Source organism: Salminus brasiliensis, chromosome 14, assembly GCF_030463535.1.
Source record: "Salminus brasiliensis chromosome 14, fSalBra1.hap2, whole genome shotgun sequence".
In the NCBI taxonomy this organism is placed as follows: domain Eukaryota; kingdom Metazoa; phylum Chordata; class Actinopteri; order Characiformes; family Bryconidae; genus Salminus; species Salminus brasiliensis.
In genome coordinates, this window is record NC_132891.1 from 605971 (window position 1) to 632859 (window position 26889).

At 46.9% G+C, this 26889-nt stretch overlaps 1 protein-coding gene across 1 annotated transcript; it reads right to left on the minus strand.

Moving 5' to 3' along the window:
* Positions 1-1097: 1097 nt before the first annotated feature.
* Positions 1098-26889, minus strand: LOC140577112 (PDZ domain-containing protein 4). The gene is made up of 7 exons (XM_072696943.1): positions 23994-26889; positions 12666-12940; positions 11819-11909; positions 11343-11441; positions 10643-10705; positions 10453-10554; positions 1098-6509 (listed from the first exon to the last, which is right to left on the minus strand). Exons 1-7 carry the CDS (start codon positions 24051-24053, stop codon positions 4605-4607), a joined length of 2595 nt encoding a protein of 864 aa, XP_072553044.1. The 5' UTR covers positions 24054-26889; the 3' UTR covers positions 1098-4604.

Below are 26889 nucleotides of genomic sequence, written 5' to 3' on the forward strand. Positions count from 1 at the left end.
GCTTTATGAATACATGAGTTCTACAATAATAATAATGATAATAATAATAATAATAATAATCTAAAATGCTGTGATTGCTTATCGATACAGAAAGTAAATCGATGCTAATGTTGGTGTGTAAAAAGTTCTGAAAAAGGAAGTTGGGAAATCGTCCCGACGGTGTTGTAGGCATTAGGGAATGCCGTCTGGTACTTTAAGCATTTAATCGTAGATTACCGATAAAAAAAAAAAAAAAAGATATTTTCCGTGTTTGTGTTTCTTGGCCGTGTTCCACATGGGTACGCTAACGTCGGTACGGTGCTGAACGCAGGCCTATGCTACGCTAAGGGCAGCAGTGTTTGCACGGGTGTAGCTGATGGTGCGAGTAGGCGTTTTGGAGAGATGATGGGTAACAGATGTACAGTGATCTCGGGCCGTGTGTATTTTGATACTTGAACGATTCTGCTTTTATAGATCTCTCTATGATATTAATGTAAATGTCTGTAATGTTGATTTCCTCTGTTTTCAGTCATGATCTTGTTTTTAAAGCTCAACATATCAGCTGTGTTGGAGAGCGGGTCTGAGAGCCCCACTGCAGCCTCATGCCGAGCGATTGTACATAATCTTGGGCTTCCAGTCTTTTTTTATGATTATTATTATTTTTCATAATTGTACATCTAATAAATGAAGAGATGGTATCCGGAGTCGGCTGACTGGTTGTTATTTATTGTTGTTTATTTCGTTTCCAAAGACGATGCACATTAGAGGTAAGTGTTGGTCAGTGATTTAAAAAAATTATGTATGGACATATGTATAATTGACAAAAGTTTTGGGACACCTGCTCATCCATTGTTTCAAGGGTATCTGAGCTGGAAAAGAGAAGGTGTCTGTCCTTACCCTCCTAGTGTCGGGAGTACCGCTAGTGCTGGGTGGAGCAACGGACGGATGTGTTAATTGGCAGAACCAGATCTGAGGTTCTCTAAGCTGAACTCTCTCATATTTCACTGCATAACTAAAGTGTTTAGCAGGTGGTTTAGATCTTCTACAGAAGGTTCCTCAGGTTCCTAATCCTTTACGCTCAGAGGAAGTAGCAGAAGCAGCTCTGAAGCAAACAGCAGTGGATCTGTCAGAAAAGCTTTATTCAAAAACATCACCGATACCCGGTACACACAAACTCACACTCCGGTTCTACTCTAGTGATAATGACTGCAGAACGTGACAGAAGACACATTGATACTTAAACAGGTTCTCACAGCAACATGCAAACTTTACACAGTACTGAAAACACTCCAGACCTCCGAGCGTTCCAGCGGAATCATTCAGTAAGAAGTCGTATCGTAGCGATACTGAACCAGAACGCGTTTTTGGCTTCGTTATCAGCTGGACTTCATGAGCTTTACACTCCTCCAGCATCTGCTCCTCTGCTTCTCCGGGTTTGGCACGGCTCTATTCCCGGGTCACTCAGTGGGAGGTTTTGTCCTGGATTTAAAGTTAACGAGTGGAGCAACTGTCTAAGTGCTGCTCTGTCTTCAGGAGATCACAGGTTTGAACCCCAGTGCCTGGGAGTCCCAGAGAGCATAACTGTCCTCTCTCTCTCTGAGCGGGAAGGCTGACCCTCCCTCAGTGTGGGCGATGATGGCCAGCACAGGCGTCTCTTAGCTGACGTAACAGGATTAGCGGTTAGCGTTCTCCTCCAGGCGTGTTGAGCTCCAGGGGTGGAGTGTTAGCGGCAGTTTGAGAAGATGTGGTGGAGCTTCTTCACGTGTCTCGGAGGAAAGCAGTGCTAGCCTTCGGCCCCCCAAGTGCTGGTAGCATTGTGATTGAGATAGGGGAAGTTCTAGATAGTGGGGGACTGGGAATGAGGTTACTAGCTTTTGAGAAACCTTTGAGTGTTTCTTGTTCTCATTGGCACAATCTGGTCGTTCTGTGATCTCTGTAATCAAATCTGGCCGAGTTTTTAATTCCAGCATCTTTCTCCTGGATTTCTTTTCAGAAGCACCTCACACAACCTTTACTGCAGTTCATGGCACGGCCTGTAGATGGCACCAGATGTCTTTCACAGTTGAACCTTCTCAAAAATACCCCCATCCACACCTACATTGTGCTTCCACTCACTGGCCACTTTATTAGAAACCCCTTCCTTGTGCTTCCACTCACTGGCCACTTTATTAGAAACACCTACTCTTGTGCTTCTGCTCACTGGCCACTTTATTAGAAACCCCTACTCTTGTGCTTCCACTCACTGGCCACTTTATTAGAAACCCCTTCCATGTGCTTCCACTCACTGGCCACATTATCAGAAACCCCTTCCTTGTGCTTCCACTCACTGGCCACTTTATTAGAAACCCCTACTCTTGTGCTTCCACTCACTGGCCACTTTATCAGAAACACCTACCTTGTGCTTCCACTCACTGGCCACTTTATTAGAAACCCCTTTCATGTGCTTCCACTCATTGGCCACTTTATCAGAAACCCCTACCCTGTGCTTCCACTCATTGGCCACTTTATCAGAAACCCCTACCTTACCCCATTATACAGGTGTGCAGTTACAGACTGTTGCTTCATCTGTTGCCCCCTCAACCCCAGTCATCAGTGACCCTCTGACCACAGGTCCACTGTCGGAACCATCACTGTGAATCTTCGCCTACCAACCGTAACCCTAGTCCAGATATGAATGGGGTGGTGGTGGTGGCAGTTCAGGGTAGTGTGTGTGTGTGTGTGTGTGTGTGTGTGTGTGTGTGTGTGGTGCTGGTATTGCTGGGGTTGCTGGGGTTTTTAACCACGTCACTTTGTTGAGTCTTTTGATGAGCCCAGACCCACCAGACGTATCCGGACAGGAGCGACTCTGTGGTCAGACACTGGTGATGAAGTGTTCGTAGTGAAGTGGATGGAGAGTTTATTTAATAAAACTGTTGTGACCTTTGCTGAGATCCTCTTCCCAGAGGGTAAACGTCCACCACCACCTACTCTTAAATCAGCATCTCAAGCTGCTCGAGAAACGGTGATCACACCGACATATAAAACAGTTCATGTTCAGAAGTACATTCAGTTGCGTTCACAGGGTGCTCCTGTAGATTCTGCTGGGCTCGTTTGGAAGTTCTCATCGTATCTCCTCTCGTATCCAACCCCCTCAGTTCCTCCGTGAGAAACAGAGGCAACGTTGAAAACAGCAGCATGTTGTGGCTCAGAGCACCTCGGCTTGCTCTGTCTAAAATCTGGGTGAAATCCCAGCTTCCTGCTGACTTTTGTCGTTTTTCTGTGTAACGATGATCTTTGAGGTCACTTACGGTTTCTTACAGCAGCTGTGTGCTAATGCTTTTGGGTGTAATGGGCCTCATTCACCAGTCCTTAGAATTGTCTTCCAGAAGAGGCAGTTTTACTGACTGACGGTCTGAGAAGAGGCAGTTCCTGGTACTGAGGGTCTGAGGACTACATTTTGCCAGGGGAGATGTAATCTTAGGTAAGCTGAGGTTGGGTCTCTTTTCTTGGAATATTATTGTAAAGGGGAGTAGTGGAGTGAAGATGTACTGTGGCATTAATGTGTGTCAGAGATTTCATGATGATGGCATGTTGACTCAACGTCGCTACCGCAGCATTAGCTGTGTCCTGGCTGCCGGCCTCGCCCAGCACTGCTACAGTGGTGTTAGACACAGGCCATCTTCACCCTTATAAACAATAGAGTAGATACATGGTCTGCATATTAAGGCTCTGAGGGTGAGGCTTGAGTCACATTTATGCCACAGAACCTTTTTCCCAAAAAAGAGCAGATATTTGGTCCCAAACTCCCCGCTGTTGAAATGCCATTGGTCGTTCTATGCAGCCAGTGGCGCTGTGGAACACTACAGAACTGGGTCGCACAAAGCTTCCCTGAACTGCATGACGCCAGGTTCACACTACACAACTTTCAGAGTCGCCAGATCGGTGTACTCTTCACTCTACACAGCTTGTTGTCTTGTCATCGGGAATCTTTTAGCAGTTGTGGTTTGCAGACTACACCACTGATCAGCGACACAGGATGTTTCACCAGGAGGAGCCTGCGACGAATCTATCTGCTCTCCAAAAGTCTGCCAGTTCTCGCTTAATGCTGCTTTAAAGTTGTTCCTGAGAACTTTGTGCCCTACGTCCAAATCAAAGGTCGAGGTCAGATTCATGATGTGATTTTAAGGGGCAAAATTGTTCACATAGTAAACTTATAGTTTTTTCTTATAGTAAACTGATCTCATATCTGAAAACTGCCTAAGTGGGTTTTAAGAAGAAATTTCTTCTGAAGAAAGATTGGTGGATCTTTAATACTCAGTTTTATGTTTGTCAAAATGTCAAATCCTTGGTATGAAGAGTAGGTTTTAGGCGAGGATTTGATCGTTTCCTTTTCTCAACTATTGTTAAAAGCACAGATTGAACGTCTACAGGCCTGAAGGTGGTTCAAACACCCGAGTGCTAACATCACAGCAAGAGGAAGAACATGTGGCCTTTGGTTTTATTCCCAAGGTAGGGATTTTTGCAAAGGAAAATGGCAACGGCTTTCTATTTAATGACGTTATTGCAAAACTGACCAAGGATTTAGAAAAGGAAAGTTTCCCCAAACAGGACAGGCAAAGTCCACCCCTCTGTCTGGACTGTCTCGTTCAGACTGTGGTGACGGACAGCAAGGGATTGTATACTTTCTTCCCGTCTGCCGAGCGAGTCCCGTGTGCCAGAAGCTCCTGGATGGTGATCCAGTTGTCCAGAATGCGTCGACTGCGCTTCTTCATGCTTTTCCTCTGGCTGAGCTCCAGGATGGACGTCTGTCCTTGGCCGCTGGAGTCCTGCTCCTTCTCTCTTTCTCGCAGAAAGTCCAGGCGGCACTGCAGCATGAACTCCCTGCGGCGGCGGTGCTCTCTGGCCCTCAGCAATTGCTGCTTGCGCTCCTCCTTGCTCCAGTACCGGCCCATCTTCATCTCGCTGACTGCATCATCATCTGTGGTCATCCCACTTCGCTCCTCGCAGATCTTCATTGCGCGAGCTTTCAGCAGGCGATCCCTGACGGGCCGCTTGGCCACATAGCGAGAACCATCACTACGGATCTTCACCTTCCACTCCATCTTGGCAGATGCTGGAGGAAGGGACGGTACTAAGGTCTGAGAAAATGGCATGGGGTTTGCTGGGGCTGCGGAAGGCATCTCCAAGTCTCTGTTTGTTCTAAGCAAGCTGCTCGGACTACCAACAGGGACGTCTTCAGCATCGTAAATCTCAGGACCATCTGTGGCAGCCACGTCCTTCAGTTGCATGCAGCTTTGGTAGCGCTGTGGTACCTTGGAGGCACAGTGACGACGGGAGAGATAAGGACTGTTCTCGGCACTCTTGCCTCCTTCAGCTCCACCACCCGCTGCCCCATTTGTCCTGGTGCTCTTTCGGACACTGTCGGAGACCTTCCTGCCACTGCTGCCTCCGTTGCGGGACAGCGAGCGAACCTTTGTCCTTGGGCTGGGAGTCTTACCATTGCTTGCTTCCTCACACTTTCGCCTAGCGCTAGGAGAGGAAGGCAGGGTAAGGTCCTCGTCTCTTGACCTCATTGCCTTGTGTCTGGAAGTGTGAGGCCTCAAGGTTGCTGAAGCACTGGAGTCTCCAGCCACGGAGGGTGAAGGGTATCGCTCACTAGCCAGTGGAGTACTCCTGCAACTCTCCCCACCAGTGTTGTAGGCACTAGTGCTCTCCTTATCTGAGCGCTCTCTCTCGGGTATCTCATTGATGTCGGACAGTTCACGGTGGATAGCTGCTGCTGCCATCGCACCTCCTTCCCCATCATCCTCTTTCTCTGCTGGCCAGACCCTTAGACAGCGCTCTCGCAGCTGCTGCATCTTCTGGGCCCTCAAGACATTACGCCACTTGAACTCCAGGTGGCGCAGTTCTTCTTCCAGTAGGGCAATTTCATGCCTGAGCAGACTCTCATTGCAGTTCATATCCAGAGGCACCGCTCCTGCAGGGCACCCCTGAGGTCCTCCAGCCAGCAGGAACAAGGGATTCCCATTCCTCTCATAGAGGCACCGGATCTCTAGCAACTCTCTGTACCGTTCACACTCCTCCTCAGTTAGTCCAGGCATTAGCACACTGCTTGCCGCTGAGGCTGTGGTCTCGGATGCCCCGCGCTCCCCTGCCCCATCGGGTCCGAGCAAAGAGTCGCTGCTGAAGTGGAGTTCTCTTCCATGCATTGGTGCTAGCGGGGTGCCATGGAACCTCCGCATGCTGCCAGGTGTGTTGGTTGCATTGGTGGTGGATACACTAGTGGCATCATCCGCCAGCAGGTCATGTTCTGAAGACTCCTCATTCCGAGTGCTCTCGTCCGTACGCCCAACCCCGCTGTCCAGCTCCTGGCTGTTGCTGAGCGCCGTGTGCCACAGGTTGGGATGGCCGACACGATGACCACTGACCGAGTCACTGAGGGCTGAACTGGCTCTCCCACTGTGGTGAGGACTGGCCAGGTGAGACTCGTTGTCCAGGACTTCCAGCCCCAGACCGGCCCCCAGTTCCAGCTCCAACTCGTCTGCCTCGTTCTGCAGTGAAGAAATGCAGAGATGAGAGATGAAGGAGACCTCACAAAAGAGGTGAGTTTACTTATATCATCCATCATCATAACTAAACCCAGCAGTTATTATTAAATAATGATAAAAGCTCTGCAGTAATTTCAATCCACATGTTTTGGTTTTATTATAACATTTTTACGTTATTTAAAGTTTTGTTTCTCATAAAAACATTTTGTTTGTTTTTCTCTTTATTATTATTATTATATTTTTAAAGCAAATAAATAAAGTCAATATAGTTTACAGCAAAACAGCAATACCAACATTGGACTTTTAGGTTTATAATTTTAGGTGTAATTGGAGAAAAGAGAGAATATTTAGATGTAATGAATTTTCCTCTTGTAAACCTGCAGGTGTGGGTTTAACAGATGGAGAGGAAGTTCTTTAAGAAGGTAATGCAAACTTTTTCTTTGAACTTCCAGAAAGTTCACTTCATCAGACTTGACTCTAAACTCATAATAAAACCAACAACACAAACAAGTCAGGACCTAAAACAATGATAGTAATAATAATAATAATAATAATAAATAATAATAATAAATATCTTGAATATCATCCGGTGTTAGTGATACATATGTAAATTAGCACATTTTGCACAAGTGCATCAGTCTGAACATCAATCAATTAACCTTTCTTTTTCTCTCAGAGGTACTGAGGGTGACCGGGCATCGCAATAAACAAGACTGAAAAAGAAAACCCAGTAATAAATAGAATGATAGAAAACCAGAGTTAAAAATGAGTATGGATAAGTAAGATTTTAAAACTAAACTTAAGGATCTACCTTAAAACAAAAAGTAAGATCAGACAAGAAAAGTAAAATGAAACTAAACTAACTAAAATTACTAAAATAATAAATAATTAACAAAAAAATGAAAAATTACAATTAAATTAAGAATAAGAATATAAATAATGATAAGTAATTAAAACTAAATAAAAAATGAATGTAACAATTAATGTAAACGGAGGCAGAGTGGAGGGGTGAGGACAATGTGAAGTTTAAACCGACTGAGCGACGCGGGCGAGTCGAGCTGCAGGGTTAAAACACCTAGCAGCTTAGACATGAGGACACTGAGCACCCTGCTGAACATCACATCACCTCATCATCTAAACTCTGAGACTGTGAAACTGGGCAACATCCAGTATTGTGCAGTGTAGTGCCTTTTTGAACACCAGGGGGCAGTGCTGTCTGGCTGCAGTGGTCATGCTGTAACTAACTGTGGGACGTCTTCTCCCATCTGCTGTGGTGGACGTTTAAACAGCGAGAGATGCTTTCCTGAGCCACCTGTGCAGGGAATACACTCGCCCACTGACACACACACGCACACCATCTGGAGCTTACACCAAACACACATGCATGCAGGCACGCACACACACACACACACACACACACACACACACCCCATTGCTGACCCCAAGACGTAGATTTATTGTGTACACTCATCAGCACTGTGTGGGGAACCGGGCCCCCGTCTCAAACACAGCTGAATTCAGTTAGGAGTAACTGGATATGATCGGTCAGTGAGCTCAGGTCAGTAGTGCCACATTTAAAAGTCAGTGGGAAGCGAGGAACCTCACTCAGGCTAAAATATCACTGGATGTTTATTGTAGTTAAACTGGTTCCAGTAGAAAGTGCTTTTGGTCGTCATCTTATGTTCCCATAGCAACACCATCTATCCGTTTTCCCAGCAGTGGGACAGATATTTCTAATAACAACCATAAGATTCATATTTATTCATATGCAATATATGGACAAAAATATTGGGACACCCAACTTAATGATTGAATTCAGGTGTCTGATTCAGTCCCGCTGCCACAGCTGTATAAACTCCAGCCTCTAGCTCTGCAGTCTGTCTTTCCTCCACACATCAGTGAAAGAACAGGAGGTTCTGAAGAGCTCACTGAACTCCAGCGTGGTTTCACTGTGCTTTTTGCTCTACAAATAAATGGAAATATTGTAAAGTGCAGAAACAGTAGTTTAGAAGTGTACTGTAGATGTGATGGTGGGTCAGTCAGGAGTGTACTGTAGATGTGATGGTGGGTCAGTCAGGAGTGTACTGTAGATGTGATGGTGGGTCAGTAAGGAGTGTACTGTAGATGTGATGGTGGGTCAGTCAGGAGTGTACTGTAGATGTGATAGTGGGTCAGGAGTGTACTGTAGATGTGATGGTGGGTCAGTCAGGAGTGTACTGTAGATGTGATGATGGTCAGGAGTGTACTGTAGATGTGATGGTGGGTCAGGAGTGTACTGTAGATGTGATGGTGGGTCAGTCAGGAGTGTACTGTAGATGTGATGGTGGGTCAGTCAGGAGTGTACTGTAGATGTGATGGTGGGTCAGGAGTGTATTGTAGATGTGATGGTGGGTCAGTCAGGAGAGTACTGTAGATGTGATGGTGGGTCAGGAGTGTACTGTAGATGTGATGGTGGGTCAGGAGAGTACTGTAGATGTGATGGTGGGTCAGGAGTGTACTGTAGATGTGATGGTGGGTTAACCATGCCTATGGGGAAAGTGTTTTCTGGTGAATCTGCAGGTTTACTGGTTTTATTGTGTTAGAGATGCTGATCACTCCAATATCCAGGGTGGGCGTGGTGGTGGGAAGGGGGTTGTGGGCGCTGAGTTTGTGTTATGTGTTGATGAATTTCACCAGTCCCCTCTCTCCCTCTTACTCTCTCTCTCTGTCTCTCTCTCTCCCTCTCTCTCTCTCTCTCTCGCGTGCTCTGTGTTTTATCTGCTGACTGCACTGCAGATGGTGTGTATTATATATGTGTGTGTGTGTATATGGTCATGTCATGGTGTGTTCAGATAGAGGAAGGATAATGTGATTGTGTCTCTCTGCGGAGTGTGTGTGTGTGTGTGTGTGTGTCTGTCTGTCTGTCTGTCCTGAGTGTGTCACTCTGAGTGTGACCTTGAATGGAACAAAGGAACGCCATGCTGTCAAACACAACATACACACTCCTCCCTCTGTCCCCGTCTCCTCCGTCCTCCTCTGACCTTCTCTCTCTCTCTCTCTCTCTGGGTTGGTTGAGTGGAGGTTGTGTTTTCTGCTGCAGGGACGAAGTGAGCACACACTAACGTCTCGCCCTCAACCCTAATTTATTCACACTGGACCTCCACAGTACAGAGAGAGAGAGAGAGTGAAGGGCAAAGATGCCTTCTTGCTACAGCCCTGCCTTAAAGCGACAGTTCAGTAAAAAGCAAATTCCACCAGTTTTGTCTTGTACCCAAATACACAATGTGTCCAAATAATTATGGATTCTCCTTCTAATGCATTCAGCTACTCTAAGCTGCACCCATTGCTGACACTGATGTTCAAATACACACAAAGTCTAGTCCCTGTAGTGTGGGGGTGAATGCAATTGAATCCTCACAGCAATGCTCCTCTAAAATCTAGTAGGAATACCCTTAATTTTAGAAGAAACAATAAATGAATGAGTGTCCCAATACTTTTACCCATATGCTGTATTTAGCTGACCAGTCCAGACATGTTTGGTGTTTCTTTAGTTTTACACTGGCACTACGAAGCTCATGTAGTAATACACCACTTATACACCACCAATTAGCACTGATGCTACAATGCTAATGTAGCTAACAAGCAATGAAAGCGTAGAGCCCACCAATTAGCTCGTGTTATGGAGCTACAGTTTAAAAGCTCTTCACTGAAAAAGCCCAGTCACTGGAGCCCCACCCACCTCACGCTAATCGTCTGCACCCAGTAGCTAGCGAAGACTGACGTTAGTAACTTAGAGATGGTGGGGAATGAGTGAGACTCTCTGATATGGTTCCTCAAGGGGTCTTTATTAAATAACAACTTTGTGGGAAAAGTGTATCGTATTAAGAAGGGTTCCACCGTCCTCATGAGTCACAGAACCCTCAAGAACAACGGGTAAAAGTACAGGTAGTGTCTGTGCTCCTCTCACCTCCATCTCAGGCCTGGCCAGAAGAAGGGAGATGTTGGTACTGTCCTCTCTGGTCAAGATAGCTACAGCCTCCTCCCGGTTCTGCACGTCCACTCCGTTGATCTGGACACACATTGAGATGCACATCAACACCACTTAGCTAGAACTTAACCAGGTGTAGAACAGTCACTGAACTCCTGCTGATTCGTACCTGCAGTATTCTGTCCCCTTCTCTGATTCGTCCATCTTTAGCGGCGATGCTGTTCGGGTTGACCTGAAGGGAGAACGTGTTTAGGAAAGGTCAGTGTACCGTCCAGCTTTACACAGCCCTGTCTCAGAGAAGCCCCAAGAACCACTGCCACAAACCGAGAAAACCTTTCTAAAGCATGAGGGAGAACCACTGAGAGGAACCAAGACTCAGAAGGAGAACCTGCCTAACAGAGAGAACCACTGAGAAGAACCAAGACTCAAAAGGAGAACCTGCCTTTGAGGGAGAACCACTGAGAGGAACCAAGACTCAAAAGGAGAACCTGCCTATAAAGGGGAACCACTGAGAGAAACCAAGATTTAAAAAGAGATTGAGTAAGAATGGTACAGGATACAGGATAGTAGATTAAATGGGTGGGGCTAAACTGCTGTAAGCTGAATGGGTGGGGCTAAACTTCTATAGGTTGAATGGGTGGGGCTAAACTGCTGTAAGATGAATGGGTGGGGCTAAACTGCTGTAAGATGAATGGGTGGGACTAAACTGCTGTAGGCTGAATGGGTGGGGCTAAACTGCTGTAGGCTGAATGGGTGGGACTAAACTGCTGTAGGCTGAATGGGTGGGGCTAAACTGCTGTAGGCTGAATGGGTGGGGACCTGGACCCCTGCTTCAGATCAAAACCTGTTAACTGGGAGCGTCTCCTCACCTCCCCCACATAGATGCCGAGGTCCTCTTCATCCTCGGTGCGGTAACACACGGTCAGACCCAGCTTCTCCTGCTCCCGGGACTTGTACAGCTCCACCTCCTGCAGGAATACAGAACAGACTGCAGATCTCACTCGGGTCATTTTCAGAGCCTGCTGCAGATAGACTGTACAGCTTGCCTTTAGCCCACTGACCCCAAGAAGTTCTGCTCCACCCATTTCTCACTAAGCCCCACCTCTGCACCTCTTGTTATTGACCCCCCTCACTGCTGCTGAGGGTGGAGCTACTCTTTAATGTAGATCATCTGATAATCTCCTGGGTTGTTAATGATTGTAGCATCTGTAGATCTTCTCCAGGAGACTCTCACAAGAAAGTTCTCCGCCTCACAGCAGAACCTCTGAGTGCTGCACCGAGGCCCCGAGAGCAGGGAACACATGGAGGTACAGAGACCAGCAGAGACCGCTGAGTGAGTTTCTACCTCGTACTCCAGGTCATCTTGTCTGTCCACCTCATGCTGACTGATGTCGAAGTAGTCAGTGGGGTCGTAGTACACATGATCTACAGGAGACCTGCAGAGACAAACAAACATGAGCCGAACACTACTCACTGGCCACTTTATTAGAAACACCTACTCTTGTGCTTCCACTCACTGGCCACTTTATTAGAAACACCTACTCTTGTGCTTCCACTCACTGGCCACTTTATTAGAAACCCCTACTCTTGTGCTTCCACTCACTGGTCACTTTATTAGAAACACCTACTCTTGCACTTCCACTCACTGGCCACTTTATTAGAAACACCTACTCTTGTGCTTCCACTCACTGGCCACTTTATTAGAAAGACCTACTCTTGCACTTCCACTCACTGGCCACTTTATTAGAAACCCCTACTCTTGCGCTTCCTCACTGGCCACTTTATTAGAAACCCCTACTCTTGCGCTTCCTCACTGGCCACTTTATTAGAAACCCCTACTCCTGCGCTTCCGCTCACTGGCCACTTTATTAGAAACCCCTACTCTTGCGCTTCCTCACTGGCCACTTTATTAGAAACCCCTACTCCTGCGCTTCCGCTCACTGGCCACTTTATTAGAAACCCCTACTCTTGCGCTTCCTCACTGGCCACTTTATTAGAAACCCCTACTCCTGCGCTTCCTCACTCACTGGCCACTATCAGATCTTCTAGCTCCACTATACAGGTGTACAGTTTCAGACTGTAGCTGAGCTACTGCACACAGGCTTCTGATAAAGTGGACAATATATAAAGGGATCTGGATGCGCACACACACACACACACACACACACACACACACACACACACACACTCACAGCTGGCTGAACAGGTATGGCTCTGGGACTGGTGGTAGAGGTGGAGAAGGTGATGGTGGAGGTCCACAGCTTCGGAATCCCCTGCCCGCCGTAACCATGTTCTGGAAGCTGATGTCTGTTTGTGTTCCATTGTCCACACAGTCAGCCAGTACCGACACACCACCGCCCACGGCCACGCCTCCTTTTTTCCTGGGGCCCCGTCTAAGGTCCCGCCCACAGCGAAGAGGCTCCAGACCATGTTCCTGAGAGAGTCTGGAAAGATCTTTACCACTCACCTGCAGAAGGAGAGGCACTGTTTTTTTAGACGAACACACACTTGCTGCTGAACAATGAGGTAAGAGAAGGACAAATTAACGCTATCGTTTGATAAAGAACCTAATTTGCTATCAGCCTAAATTTACATTTACACTGACGGCGCTGATCAGACTCTTCTCCAGAGAGACTCACAGCTTCACTGTCTCTCAGAAAATACCCTGAACTAGTTTATAGAGACTAGACTCCAAAGATACTTCTTAAACCTACACACTACTAAACACAAGTCAATATGGAGACCATAATACTCTTCTCTTCGCCTGAGTACTCTCAGAAGAGGAGGGTCTTCAGTCTGGGTTTGAGGACAGTGGGTGTTGGACTCTGCTGTTCGGACACCCAGGGGAAGTTCGTTCCACCACTTCGGTGCAGGACAGTAAAAGGTCTGGACGCTCGTCTTCCGTGGATCTTAAAGGATGGCGGGTCGAGCTGAGCCGGACTTCAAGCTGGAAGGGCTCTTGGTGCAGATTGGCTTTTGACCATCGCCATCAAGTACGAAGGGGTTGGCTGGTCCAGTCTTGGCTTTGTAGACCAGCGCCAGGGGTCTGAATCTGATGAGGGCAGCAGCTACAGGAAGCCAGTGAAGAGAGAATGCAGCAGAGGAGGAGGAGCTGAAAATGGCTGAACTTTGAAGAAAAGAAACGTTGAAGACGACCCATTCTGCTGTGTTCTGGATCAATTGCAGGGGCCTGATGGTGCGCAGAGGGAGACCAGCCAGAAGAGAGCTGCAGTGGTCAAGTCTGGAAGTGAGGAGAGACTGAACGAGCACCTGGGCGACTCTCTAGAGAGGAAGGGTGGAGTTCTCCGGATGTTGTACAGGAGAAATCTGCAGGACCGAGTCAGAACTGCAACATGACCTGAGAACGATAACTGATCATCCATGACTACACCAAGACTTCCAGCTTCTGTAGAAGGAGTGACCGGTGAGTTCTCAAAGGAGATGGCCAGATCATTGTTAAGTCCAGCAGTTCCCGGGATGTACAGCAGCTCTGTCTTGCTGGGGTTGAGTTTGAGGTGTTGAGCCGCCGTCCAAGAAGAGACATCAGCAAGACATGCTGAGGTACCGGTAGAGACCTGTGTGTCAGACAGTGTTTGGTCTTTACTCTGAGGCTACTACAAGGCTAATGTTTCTAAAAATAAAGCAATGCAAGCTCACACTCCCCCTCTTAGCATGGTGCTAACTGCATGCCTAAATCTTCACACACTGAACTGTGTAGAGGTGTTCAGTAATCTCAGACTTGCTCACATGCTTTCTGACACTGACCGTTAGGCTTTAGGCTTTAATTCTTGTTGGATGTGCTGTGTTTTTTTCCAAGTCAGCTTTTTAAGAAATGTATTGGTGGGTTCGATGTGGAAGAACCTGACTGGCTGACAGAGCCCTGACCAGTGTGGCCCACCCCCTCATCCAACATCAGTACCTCACTGATGCTGAATGCAATCAAATCCTTCTCACAGTGCCCACCCTGTTCTACCCCACCCTGTCCTACCCCAGAAAGAGGACAGTTATGATCTCTGGGAAATCAAGACACCTCCGATTTGATCAGTCAGAGACCCCAATTCTTTAGGTTCTTACACTGGAATAAGATCTCCCAGCTGTGTTTAACCCCTTTGGTGAGAGGAGAGAGAGAGAGAGAGAGAGGGGGCAGAGAGCACAGGATAGAAAGATGAGAAAGGAGAGATGACAGAGGTTTAATAACGAAGCCCAGAAGAAGGGGTTAGTTATTTAGTGTAGACGGGGCGTTATGGGAATTGCAGTCGTCAGAGCTGAAGATGAATGGCTGCAGTCTCCCAGTGACGGATCACAGCAATACCCCAAACACCCCAGAGCCCAGAGAAAGCCTGAGAGGTACTGTAATTGTGTTTCACCTGCAGTTCAGAGCCGAGCCTGGCTCAGCGGCGCTGTTGTAAAGCGGACGGGTTTATTAGATTTAACCAAACGAGTCCAGACGAAGCAGTTTCTACAGGAACCTGCCCCGGGACCCCCCTGGGAAAGCAGCCAGACTTCATTAGCCACGTTAACAATGACCCCCTTAAATATTTAATAAAACAGGTGCTCCAGAGGAGGATGGGCTCTCTCCAGTCTGGGTTTCTCTCGAGAAGGTTCTTCTACTGCTGGATTCTTCATGCAGTTTCCTTCAGAATGAAGACTAGATGATCTGTTCCTGATGGCTCCTCCTCATGCTCGAGCAGAGCTTCTCCTTTTGAGTCTCAGCTCCTCTGGGTGGGTCTTCCTCATGCTATAACAGAGCTCATCATGTTGAATCTCGGTTCCTCACCGTGGTTCTTCATCTTGCTCTTGGGGAGCTTTTTCCTGACATCATCTCCTTTTTTCTATTTATTTGCATTTTGAATGTTTTTTATAAGCAGTAAATACAGTTGTGATCTGGCTGCTTGTCCGTGCCTCAATGCTTCCCTTAAGGCTCCGGCTGAGCAGGACTGCATTACAGCAAAGTTACGCTGAATACAAATGACTGAAATAAGGCTGAGTGGATCTGATGCAGCACTGAGAACCGTATTAGGACTCAGCCAGAGCGGCGGACTGCTTCAGAAGCGTGGAGAAAACGCATGAAAACGGAGGCTTATGGTGTTTTGCTAGAATCTCACAGGAATGAAAGATGGAATTACCACCTTTTATACCAACCACCTGGAATACTACAGCAACCACCCACAAAACAAGCGACTAGCAACCATATGAAGCAGCATGGAGGTACCATAGCAACTGTTTCACAACAGCATAGCAACCACCTGAAAATGAAAAAGCAGCCACCTGGAGCAGCATAGCAACTGAGATAAAAAGCAACCACTTAGCAACAGCATAGCAACTGCATTGCAGCCACAATGCCAAAACCCTTGGCCATATGGAAGAGCATATCATCTGCCTAGCACTTCCATAGCAACCCCTTGAAATACCATAGCAACTACTTAGAATAGCAATCACCTGCCAACTCCATATCAACCATCTGAGATTCAATAGCAGCCATTTGGAGCAGCTTAGCAGCTAAATAACAACCATCTGTGATTAAAATAGCAACTTCTAACTGGTACCATAATAAAGACTTAGAATAGCATGGCAGCTGCATAGCAGCCCCAAAGCAAAACCCTAGCAACCACCTGGGCCGCACAGTAACTCAGTTTATAATCTTTAATATTTCATTCTAATTTGCATGACTTGGTCTTTTTTTGATCATTTATTATTTGATCTTTGTCACCTGTCTGTGAAACACCTGGAGGAGTCGCAAAGCAACTGCTTTATATTTCTTTCTGTTGCTGTTAGAACACAAGAACCCTAAAAGCCGTTCTGCTCAGAGAGAACCGTGTGTGTGCACACAGTGGGGACAGTAAACAGATAACTCAGAGAGGATCAGCACAGGAGGGAGGGATGGAGAGAGGAGGAGGATGAGTGTGATGAAGGAGCTGGAGATGGGGAGGAGAGGTAGAGGACGAGAGGGAGAATGTGGAACGATAGAGGAGGGTGAGGGGGCTGATAAATATTCACACTGAAGGTGGCGGGTGGGGGGGGGGGGGTATAAAAGCCAGAGAGTTCAAAGAGGGCGAGAGAGAAACAGAAAAAATAGAAATAGAGAAGAGAGAGAGAGAAGCATTAAGTATCTCTCTCAGTCCCCTCCAAAAGTGTTGGGACAGCAAGGTCAGATCTTTTGGGATCAGGAGATGAATCTGATGTTTACTAACAGACGTTTTACCCACCTACAACAGGAAAGAACCTGCCCATTTTTCAAGTAAGCAAAAGTATTGGGACATGTGACTATAGACTATAGAACTACAAAGTGCTCATGTTTGGTCAGTGGAGCTGATGGGATGGACAGTGAGTGTAGAAACAAGAAGTTGATGCTTCTAATTTTATGACTGATCAGAGAGAGATTTTATATACATAAAATGGACAAAAGTATTGGGACACACCTGCAGGTGTCTGATTCAGTCCAGGTGTATAAACTCCAGCCTCTAGCCCTGCAGTCTGTCTTTCCTCCACACATCAGTGAAAGAACTGGAGGTTCTGAAGAGCTCACTGAACTCCAGCGTGGTTCTGTATGTAATAGGAGACACCGCTGCACCAACAACAACAAGTCAGCTGGTGAAATCTCCTCCCTCCTAGATCTTCCTCCATCAGCTGTGAGTGGTGTTATTATTGAACAGTGGAAGAGTTTAGGAGGAACAGCTCACAGAGAGCAGCTCAGCCACCGAGTGTCTGTGGGGTTAGAATGGGGGTCAGAAAAGCTCCTGTAGGTGGAATGTGGTCCCAATACGTTTGTCCATATAGTGTAGATAGACCGACAGACATGGGAAGGACGCATGGAAAGAGGAGAGAGAGAGGTGGGTGATGGCTTGCGGGCTGTTGCCTCATCCTGAGAGAGAAACAGTGAAGAATACACAATCAGCTGATACACACACACACACCTTACAGAGTAATCTACACGATCCTGTGCAGCAGTGTGTGTGTTGAATAGTAATGACCCTTGTTTCCCTCAAATACACCCTATACCCACCCTATACCCACTGCAGAACCTGAGAGAACCACAGCAGACCTCCTGCTCTGGGTAAACTGGGGGCTCCCAGCCTGACCAGGATGAGCTGATTTTGGGGTGGTGCAGCATTGTGTGGTGGAGATGCTGTAGCGTGGAGTGTAGCTGGTCCTGCTGCACTTCGAGCTGTTTACATTATCAATTAACACCACCCCTACACCCCCCCACCCATTAAACACCCGTCAGCAGCCTGTCATCACTTCCCTCTGCTTACACACACACACTCAGCGAGATCTGCTCACAAGCACTAAATCAATTAAACTGAATCCCCCACCATTAGAGAGCTAAACACACACACACACACACACACACAGACTACACCTCTCTCTCTGATAGTGTTGACAGTATAACACAGCTCACTCCATGTGGTCTGACGTCTGGCTTTAAACCCATTATTACACACACATGTACACACACACACACACAGTGGTGAGGCAGTAATGCTCTGATTCCTCCTGTTAAACCTGCAGGGGTTCATTAATTACACACACCCACACACTCTCGGCCCTGCGTGTGTGTGTATGTATGTGTGTGTGTGTGTGTGTGTGTGTGTGTGTGTTCAAAGCTTTGGGAAATCCCTGTAAGCTTAAATTGCAAATTGTTACAAACAACCTTTATTTATTTATTTACTTTTAGGGAGAGAGAGAGAGAGACAGAGAGGGAGGACGAAAGAGAGAGAGAGAGAGAGAGAGAGAGAGACAGAGAGAGAGAGGGAGACAGAGAGAGAGAGAGAGAGAGAGAGAGAGAGAGAGAGAGAGAGAGAGATAGAGAGACAGAGAGAGACAGAGAGGGAGGACGAAAGAGAGAGAGAGAGAGAGAGAGAGATGAAAGGATGTATGTCAGACACAGACAGACGGGTGTGGCAGCAGACGGGGCGGGTGGTGTGTGTGCATGCGTATGCATGCGTGCATGTATGTCTGCGTGTGTGTGTGTGTGTGTGTGTGTGTGTTAACCTGGTGTTTTCTAACGTATGAGAAACACATTACACCCGGTTAATGAGACCAGTTACCATGGTTACGACATCCCACTGAGACGCAGTCTACAGCACAGAGAGAGCAGTCAGGAACCGTGTGTGTGTGTGTGTGTGTGTGTGTGTATACCTCGGTCTCAGTGTGTATGGGAGAGATCAAACACACAGGGCGTTTATAAGGTATCTACAGCAGCAGGGTTAGTGTCTGAGCAGAGGTTTGAACCCCACTGTTCTGAGCACAGCCCTCTACTGTACTACTACTGTGAGGTGTCCCTTCGTTTAAGAGTCTCTACAGAGTCTGGAGTCGATTCCTCCCACAGTAACAGAGTGTGAGTGTAGCGAGGTCCCCGACTGCACGCTGGGCTGTTTTACAAAAGAGACAAATGATGGATCCTGAAGCTTCTTCATCTATGTTCCTTCAGTCAGCAGACTGCACTGCACTGGAACAGGGAGAAGGGCGTCTCCAGCATTCCCACTCCGGGCCGGAGCGCTGCTGCTACTGCACTTACTAAAACTAGAAAATTTGACCATATCGGTCCAGTTCTATCAGCACTTCATTGGCTCCCAGTTAAATTCCGTATCGAATACAAAATTCTTCTATTAACATATAAAGCCCTACATGGCCTCGCTCCTGAGTACCTGCAGGATCTTATTGTGTACTACGAACCATCAAGACTACTTAGATCTCAGGGGGCTGGACTCTTACTCGTTCCCAAAATTCAGAAAACCTCAGCAGGGGGAGGAGCCTTTTCTTATAAAGCCCCCCAGCTCTGGAATAACCTTCCAGATAAAGTTCAGGACTCAGACACAGTCTCAGTCTTTAAATCTAGGCTGAAACTCATCTGTTTAGTTCAGCTTTTGGTAATTAATGTTTCTTAGATAAGGGCTGCAGGTCCAGGGTTCGAGGACCCAGGGAATTGTAGTACACTGAGATGCTGGAGCTGTCGTCTCGCTGCTTACACGCCATCACTCAGGTTTGTGGACGGTGGAGCAGATAGATGCTGGTGTTCTCAGGGTACGCCCGTGTCCGTGTTACCTTCTGGCTCTCTCCTTTTAATTATGCTGTGATAATCAGACCTGCCGGAGTCATCAGACATACCCTGATGCTGATGATCAACATTCTCCGCCCTCCATAAAATTCCTCTCAGAACTAACTTCTCTCTCTTTACCTTCTTCGAGTAAATGGCCACCCAGCCCGACCTGCTGAAAGATTGCCCGCTGAGGTCCCCTCTACCTGCGTCTAACCAGCTGCCACCTACCAGTCCGGCCAGCGGGTCCCCCCCAACCCGCCACCACCCATGGCTCTCCTGCCTGCCGCTGCTGCCTGTTTGGTGGCCGTGCTGAAACCTAGATGGACTCGTGCCTGTCTGACACTATTAATATCACAACTATTAACTTTCTGTTGTACCTGGTTTGGTAACTTTTATCATTAATGTTTAAATAGTTCTGGCCAGAGGAGGATGGGTCCCCCTTTTGAGTCTTGGTTCCTCCCAAGGTTTCTTCCTCCAGCTCTGAGGGAGTTTTTCCTTGCCACTGTTGCCGTTGGCTTGCTCACGGGGGTCTTTGACGCTTCATGTTATTCCTTCTTTCTTCTCTGTCTCTGTCTTTTATTAATTACTAATTATGTAAAGCTGCTTTGTGACGACAACAGTTGTAAAAAGCTATACAAATAAATCTGACTTGACTTGACTATGGAGGTTTGGTGGTGGAACTGCAGGAGGAGAACCTCTCTCCAGAACTGCTGCGTAACGCTGCAGAACCCATAGAGTCATATTAGTGTAAATCCTGTAGTGTTACTCCACCACCTCCGCCCACATGCTGCTCCACCTCCAGATCAAGCTTCTGCAGCTCTCCTGTCCTCTTCCTGTAGATCCGAAGTGGCTGAAATATTGTTCTGAAGAATCACACCTGGACACTTACACCAATTACCCATAACATTAGGGCCAGTGAAAGAAGAGCACTGATGATGTGGGTCCAGTGGCTCCATCTGTCCAGGGGTGGATCTATCAGTCAGCTCTTGAATGTGATGAAGCAGAAATAATGGACAAGCTTAAGAATCTGAGACACTTTGACAAGAACCAGACTGTGACGTTCTAGATAATGACTGGGTCAGAACATCAGCAAGCAGGTCTTGTAGGATGCTCTAGGTATGCAGTGGTCAGCATCTACCAAAAGTGCTCCAAGGAAGAACAGCCGCCTCGTTTACACTGATCTAACGGACGCTCACTGTTTCCTGGCTGGTGTGTGTGTGTGTGTGTGTGTGTGGTTTTTTGGGCTTGTTGTTTCTACATTAATAAACCCACAGAGAGTGTGAAACAGCATCAGCATTAATTACAGACTAATATCAAACACTGTACACACACACACACACATCAAACGCACACATCAGAGATTCCCCCGACAGTAAGCAGCAGCCGCCGTTCAGCGGGGGGTCCTCTGTTGAGTGTGAGCTGATTGGCGAGAAATCAGGAATTCTGTTTGTTTATAATGAAGCAGTCTGTTCACTCTAAACACCTGCAGTCCTGTCCACACACACACACACACACACACACACACTACACTAAAGATGCCTTTGGCAATGTGTCACTGGTAAAACATCACTGTGCCGGTGTCTGCACTGTTGCTGAGGTGTGTCTGTATGCAGGACGGTGACTCCGTCTCTCAGCAGAATACAGCTTCTGAAGGATGGAGCTTCTGAAGGATGGAGCATCAAGGCCTGAACAGCCTGTGTGTGATCTCAATTATGAGAGCATGAGAGCTGTAATCCAGGTGAGTGAGCTCCCCTGACCCCTGCCGAGGCCGAGTGGCGTATGGCTGAGCCGTACACACACACACACGGTACCGGACAGGTCGTACGCTGTTTGTGTGATGGGCTCATGTTCTAAAAGAGTGAACTGGACTCTCAATGTCCAAGTACTTTAAATTCACGCGTTAACAACAGCTTCTCAGAATACAAGACAATGCATGTAAACATCTGAAAGAGCACTGGCCTCTACCTTGATTTCTGGAGCAACCACCTAAAATACACGATATGGACAAAAGTATTGGGACACCTGTTCATTCATTGTACTAAAAGAGTTGATCCTGCTTTTGTTGGAGTATGTCTCTCTACTGTCCAGAGTAGAAGACTTTCTACTAGATTTCGGAGGAGCATTGCTGTGAGGATTTGATTGCATTCAGTAACAAGAGCATTGCATGTTGTATGATCACCACCCCACCTCATCATCCCCAACTTCCCACCTCATCCCATCCAAAAGTGCTGGATGGAGCTCCTCCACCATCATTCCAGAGAACACAGCTCTTCCACTGCTCCACAGCTCCTCAATGCTGGGGGGCTTTATACCCCTCTAGTCCACACCTGGCATTAGGCAGCATGGAGCCGATAGGGTCATGATGTTGATCTGCTCCAGAGAGTCCTATTCTATTGGCAGTATTTTACTTACAGGGACTTTTCAGACAAGCTGTGTGTGTGCATTTGCACATCTGTGTCAGCAGTGGGTGCAACTTTAAAAATGAGGGTGTCCACAAACATTTGGACATATAGTGTGTCTCCATTGGCAAGAACAATCATTTCTAATGTATTTGAATACAGTGGTCTTCAGGACTGGTCTACAGGGCAGGCTGGGTGTGTACAGTACCCCTCCTGATCGCACACAGCTCTGACCTTAAAAATAACCTGGACTGATCTGATCTGAATGGATAAGACTCATTTCTGTTTGCTTCCCGTCTCTGTGTCGGACTTTTCCATATCGGTTTCTGCAGGATTCCTCTCCTCCACCTTCTCCTCTGCTCTCCTGCCCCCTGAAGCGCAGAAATCAATTACGGCTGTCTGAGGGCAGGAGGCAGGATAACAGCCATCGCTCCGTCCGGTCAGCCGTCCTCCTTATCTGCCTGTTTCTCTGCTCTGCTTTATCTGCTCCCTCTGTTCAGTTCTTCAGCCGGATTCACCCTCCACCTCCCGCTGCAGTGTGTGTGTGTGTGTGTGTGTGTGTGTGTTCTTCACATTCTGTTGCTTATCATTTATTCTTTCATTTCTTCCATTTAAGCTTTTATTATTCAGTTCACATCCAGCCCCATCAGCGGCTCTGCGGCAGACCCCTCACTCTTAAATTAGATAATCACACACTCACACACACACTCACACACACTCACACAGTGGAACTGCTGCTGAAACAGTCCCCCTGGCAACTCTCCGGCCATCAATATCCCGCCCTCCCTCAACCTACTCACGACGGGCTGGACTGACTGACTGACAGCCTTAAATTTCCTAAACCCCACCCACAAGAAGCTGAAACTAGCTCAACATGTGTGTCCAAACTTAACATTTAAAACAGTGTAAAGCAATACTAAATACACTGTATGTCCAAATGTTTGTGGACACCCCTTCTAATGAACGCATTCAGCTACTTTAAGCTGCACCCATTGCTGACACAGATGTGCAAATGCACATACACAGCTTGTCTAGTCCCTGTAGAGAAGAAGTACTGCCAATAGAATAGGACTCTCTGGAGCAGATCAGCATCATGACCCTATTGGCTCCATGCTGCCTAATAATGCCAGGCGTGGGCTAGAGGGGTGTAAAGCCCCCCAGCATTGAGGAGCTGTGGAGCAGTGGAGGAGCTGTGTTCTCTGGAATGATGGTGGAGGAGCTCCATCCAGTACTTTTGGTTGGGATGAGTTGGGGGGTTGGGGATGATGAGGTGGGGTGGTGATCATCATCCAACATCCTTACCTAACAAACGCTCTTGTGGTTGAATACAATCAAATCCTCACACCAGTGCTCCTCCAGAATCTAGTAGTAAGTCTTCTTCTCTGGACAGTAGAGACAGTTACTCCAACAGAAGCAGGGTTTCTTTGATCAATGTGGATTATTGTGATCACTGTGATGAATGTGATTACTGTGGTCATTGCCAAGCGATCACTGTGACTGATCAATGTGATCTTAGTGATTAAGGTAATTACTGTGACTATGATTATTGTGGTCGTTGTGACTGATGTGATTATTGTAATCGCTAAATTTGATGTGATTACTGCCGTTGGCATGATCATTAGAATTTCTCTGATCACTGTAATTATTGTGATCAGTGACGCAATCACTGTGACTGGTCACTGTGATCTCAGTGATGACGGTGATTACTGTGATCAGTAAGATTGTAATTGTTGTGATCACTGTGACTGTGATTACTGCTAAGAGTATGTTTAACATAATTACTGTGATATCACTGATGATGATCACTGTATGAGCTCCTGTAATGATCGTGATGACTGTGATGTGATTAATGAGGAATTAGACAGAAAGGGATTGAGTGTGAACACTAGCTGGAGTGGAGAGGCTCCTGTGTGAGCTGGAGCTGAACCTGAGTGCTGGAGTTAAACACAGAGGGCAGAGTGTCGTCTTCACACTGCAGATGCGTCACACTGAACCGGCTGTGAGAGCTGGGCTGGTGGGCTGGTGGGCTGGTGGGCCACCACAGAGGAACAGAAGACTGAAAGTAAAGATGGTTCTCTTACCTGGAACATGACCCGGCAGTGCTCCTCCGGCTTCTGCACCACGCACATGTTACACCCCATCCTGAAGCTCCACCTTCAGCCTTGTTCCTCCCAAACTGGAGCTGGAGGTCCCGCTGTGCCTCTCGGCCTGTCCTCCTCCTCCTCCTCCAGGAGGGATTCTGAGGGAGAGTCTTATGGATGAAAACAAAAATATTCCAAAAACGTCCAAAAGCCCTCTAAAGAATCTGATGAAAGATCACAGCGTCTCAGGAGAATCCATCTCAGCACCGAAGCCTTCAGAGACCCTCAGCAGTCCGGAGGTACGTGATCTGAGCATCCAGCATCCAGCCGGAGGAACTCCAGCCTGCGGGAACGTCCCTTAGTGGTAGAAGAGCAAGGATCCATCCACCTTCACTGCAGCCGATCAGCTCTAACTGCAACAGCTGTAGTTCAGCTGTAGTTCAGCTGTAGTTTAGAGTGTAGTTCAGAGTGTAGGTCAGCTGTAGTTTTAGGTGTAGTTCAGAGTGTGGTTCAGGTGTAGTTCAGCTGTAGTGTTAGGTGTAGTTTAGGTGTAGATCAGCTGTAGTTTAGAGTGTAGTTCAGAGTGTAGGTCAACTGTAGTTTTAGGTGTAGTTTAGGTGTAGTTCAGAGTGTAGTTCAGGTGTAGGTCATCTGTAGTTTTAGGTGTAGTTCAGAGTGTGGTTCAGAGTGTAGTTCAGGTGTAGTTCAGCTGTTGTTTAGAGTGTAGTTCAGGTGTAGTTCAGCTGTAGTATTAGGTGTAGTTCAGAGTGTAGTTCAGGTGTAGTTCAGCTGTAGTGTTAGGTGTAGTTCAGGTGTAGTTTAGAGTGTTGATTGGGTGTAGCTTATGTGTGGTTACAATATAGTTCTGGTGCATTTCAAGCGTAGTTCAGGGTGTAGCTCAGGTTTGGGTCCTTGAGTTTTTTATGTGAAGCTGAAGACTTCAGTATTGATCGGTCAGTGTTGATCGGTCAGTGTTGATCGGTCAGTGTTGATCGGTCAGTTCTTTCTGTTCATTTTTCCAACAACAGTCTAAACTCTGAAACTAAATAAACTGAATAAACTGATTTAAGCTGTTTTAAACTGAATTAACTGACCTGCTTGTTTTTTTTCTAACAGTGACAAATGTCCAGTCAGCCCTTATAATCAGGTTAATGGTGATGTAATGGATCTGTTTGGGGTCAGTTGCTCGTTATTGATCAGCTTCTGCAGCTGTAGATCATAATTTAATTATGCTCGCCTTTAGCGCCGACCCTATTTCTATTTTCACGCTCTGCTGATACGGATCAATAACTAATAACTGATTCAGCTCGCTGTTGATCAGCAGCTCAGACCAGTCTGAAACATCAGCTGACTGAAGATCTCAGACTCTGAGAAGGAGGCCACGCCCACTTCCTGCTGCTTAACTACATCCTGGCAGGATAACTACACACAGTGGGGGGATCTGGGATGTCCTTCCTTCAGTGACCGCGCTGTGTAGTCCTGTGTGTTTGGTGGTTTAAGGCCACCTGAGGGCAGGTAGGGTTCACCCTGCTGTTCGGTTCAGATGGAGGTTTAAATAAAAAAATACTAAATTAAATAATGAAGTAAAAGCGTCTGGTCAAACCAGCGTCTGAAATCAGACTGAAATCTAATCAGGTTTCTCTCTGAAGTGTAATTAAGAGTTCCACTCCCACTCAGTCAGACTGAGGTACCAGCACCAAGTAAGTACGGTCACTCCTGGCTGGTTCGGGTTTGGACACTGCCCCCTACTGTTCTGTTTGTGCTCTGTGTTCTGCAGCTGCGAATAATAAAAACAAATAAATAAAATGACCAATAAACCAATACATGGATCAATAATAAATAAAGTAAATAATAAACAAAGTGAATAAATGTATGAAATAATTAATACAAAATGTTTTATTTTATTTAGTTAGAACTTTAACGAAGGCCATAAACACTGATAATGATGAGGAGAATATGTATGATTTAATGGGCAATAAATAAGTAAATAAATGAAAGATGGAGATGAACAGGAGAAAGGAGAGAGAGAGAGTTAAGCAATAGAAATGTAATGAGACTCGCTCAGCTCAGCATATTAAACAGCGGTCACTAGTTTCTGCTTTGCTTCTTCATCTCTCTCTCTCTCTCTCTCTCTCTCTCTCTCTCTCTCTGTCTCTTTCTCTGTCTCTCTCTCTCACTCTGTCTCTCTCTCTCACTCTGTCTCTGTCTCTCTCTCTCTCTGTCTCTCTCTCTGTCTCTCTCTCTCACATGCAGAAATGTGTTCACTTCTTTCTGCGTGTGTGTGTGTGTGTGTGTGTGTGTGTGTGTGTTAGGTGAGGGTTAGAGCGTAAGGTGTGGTCTGAGGTGTGTGAGGGTGGGGCGTTTGGGGTGTGTGAGGTGTGTGATGCTCCATGCTGGACGATCGGGCGACCGTGATCTATCTGACAGACCTAACATTCTCTCTCTCTCCCCGCCCAGACACACACACACACACACACACACACCTGCTAACAGTACATTAAGTTGCTGAAGTGTGTGTGTGTGTCTCACCTGCCCTCAAACACAAAGAGCAGCTCGATCAGCAGAGCACTCAGCTATCAGCCTGACCTGCAGCGTGCAAACAAACAAACAAACAAACAAACAAACAAAGTCAGCAGCTTTGAGACTCACAGCGCAGAAACACACAGATGGGCTTTCTCAGTGCTGGTGGTCCGGTAGATTAATCCACTCTGAGTTTTTAATCCAGCAGAGCCGAACAGAGGTGTAATAACAGCTGTAATACCAGTGTAATAACTGTGTAATAACAGGTGAGTGTGTGTAATCTCCGCTGTCTGCTCTCCTCGCAATCCAGAGAGAGAGTGTGTGTGAGACGCAGAGCGCGCTAACCTACTGCAGAGACGAACACAAAGGCACTACC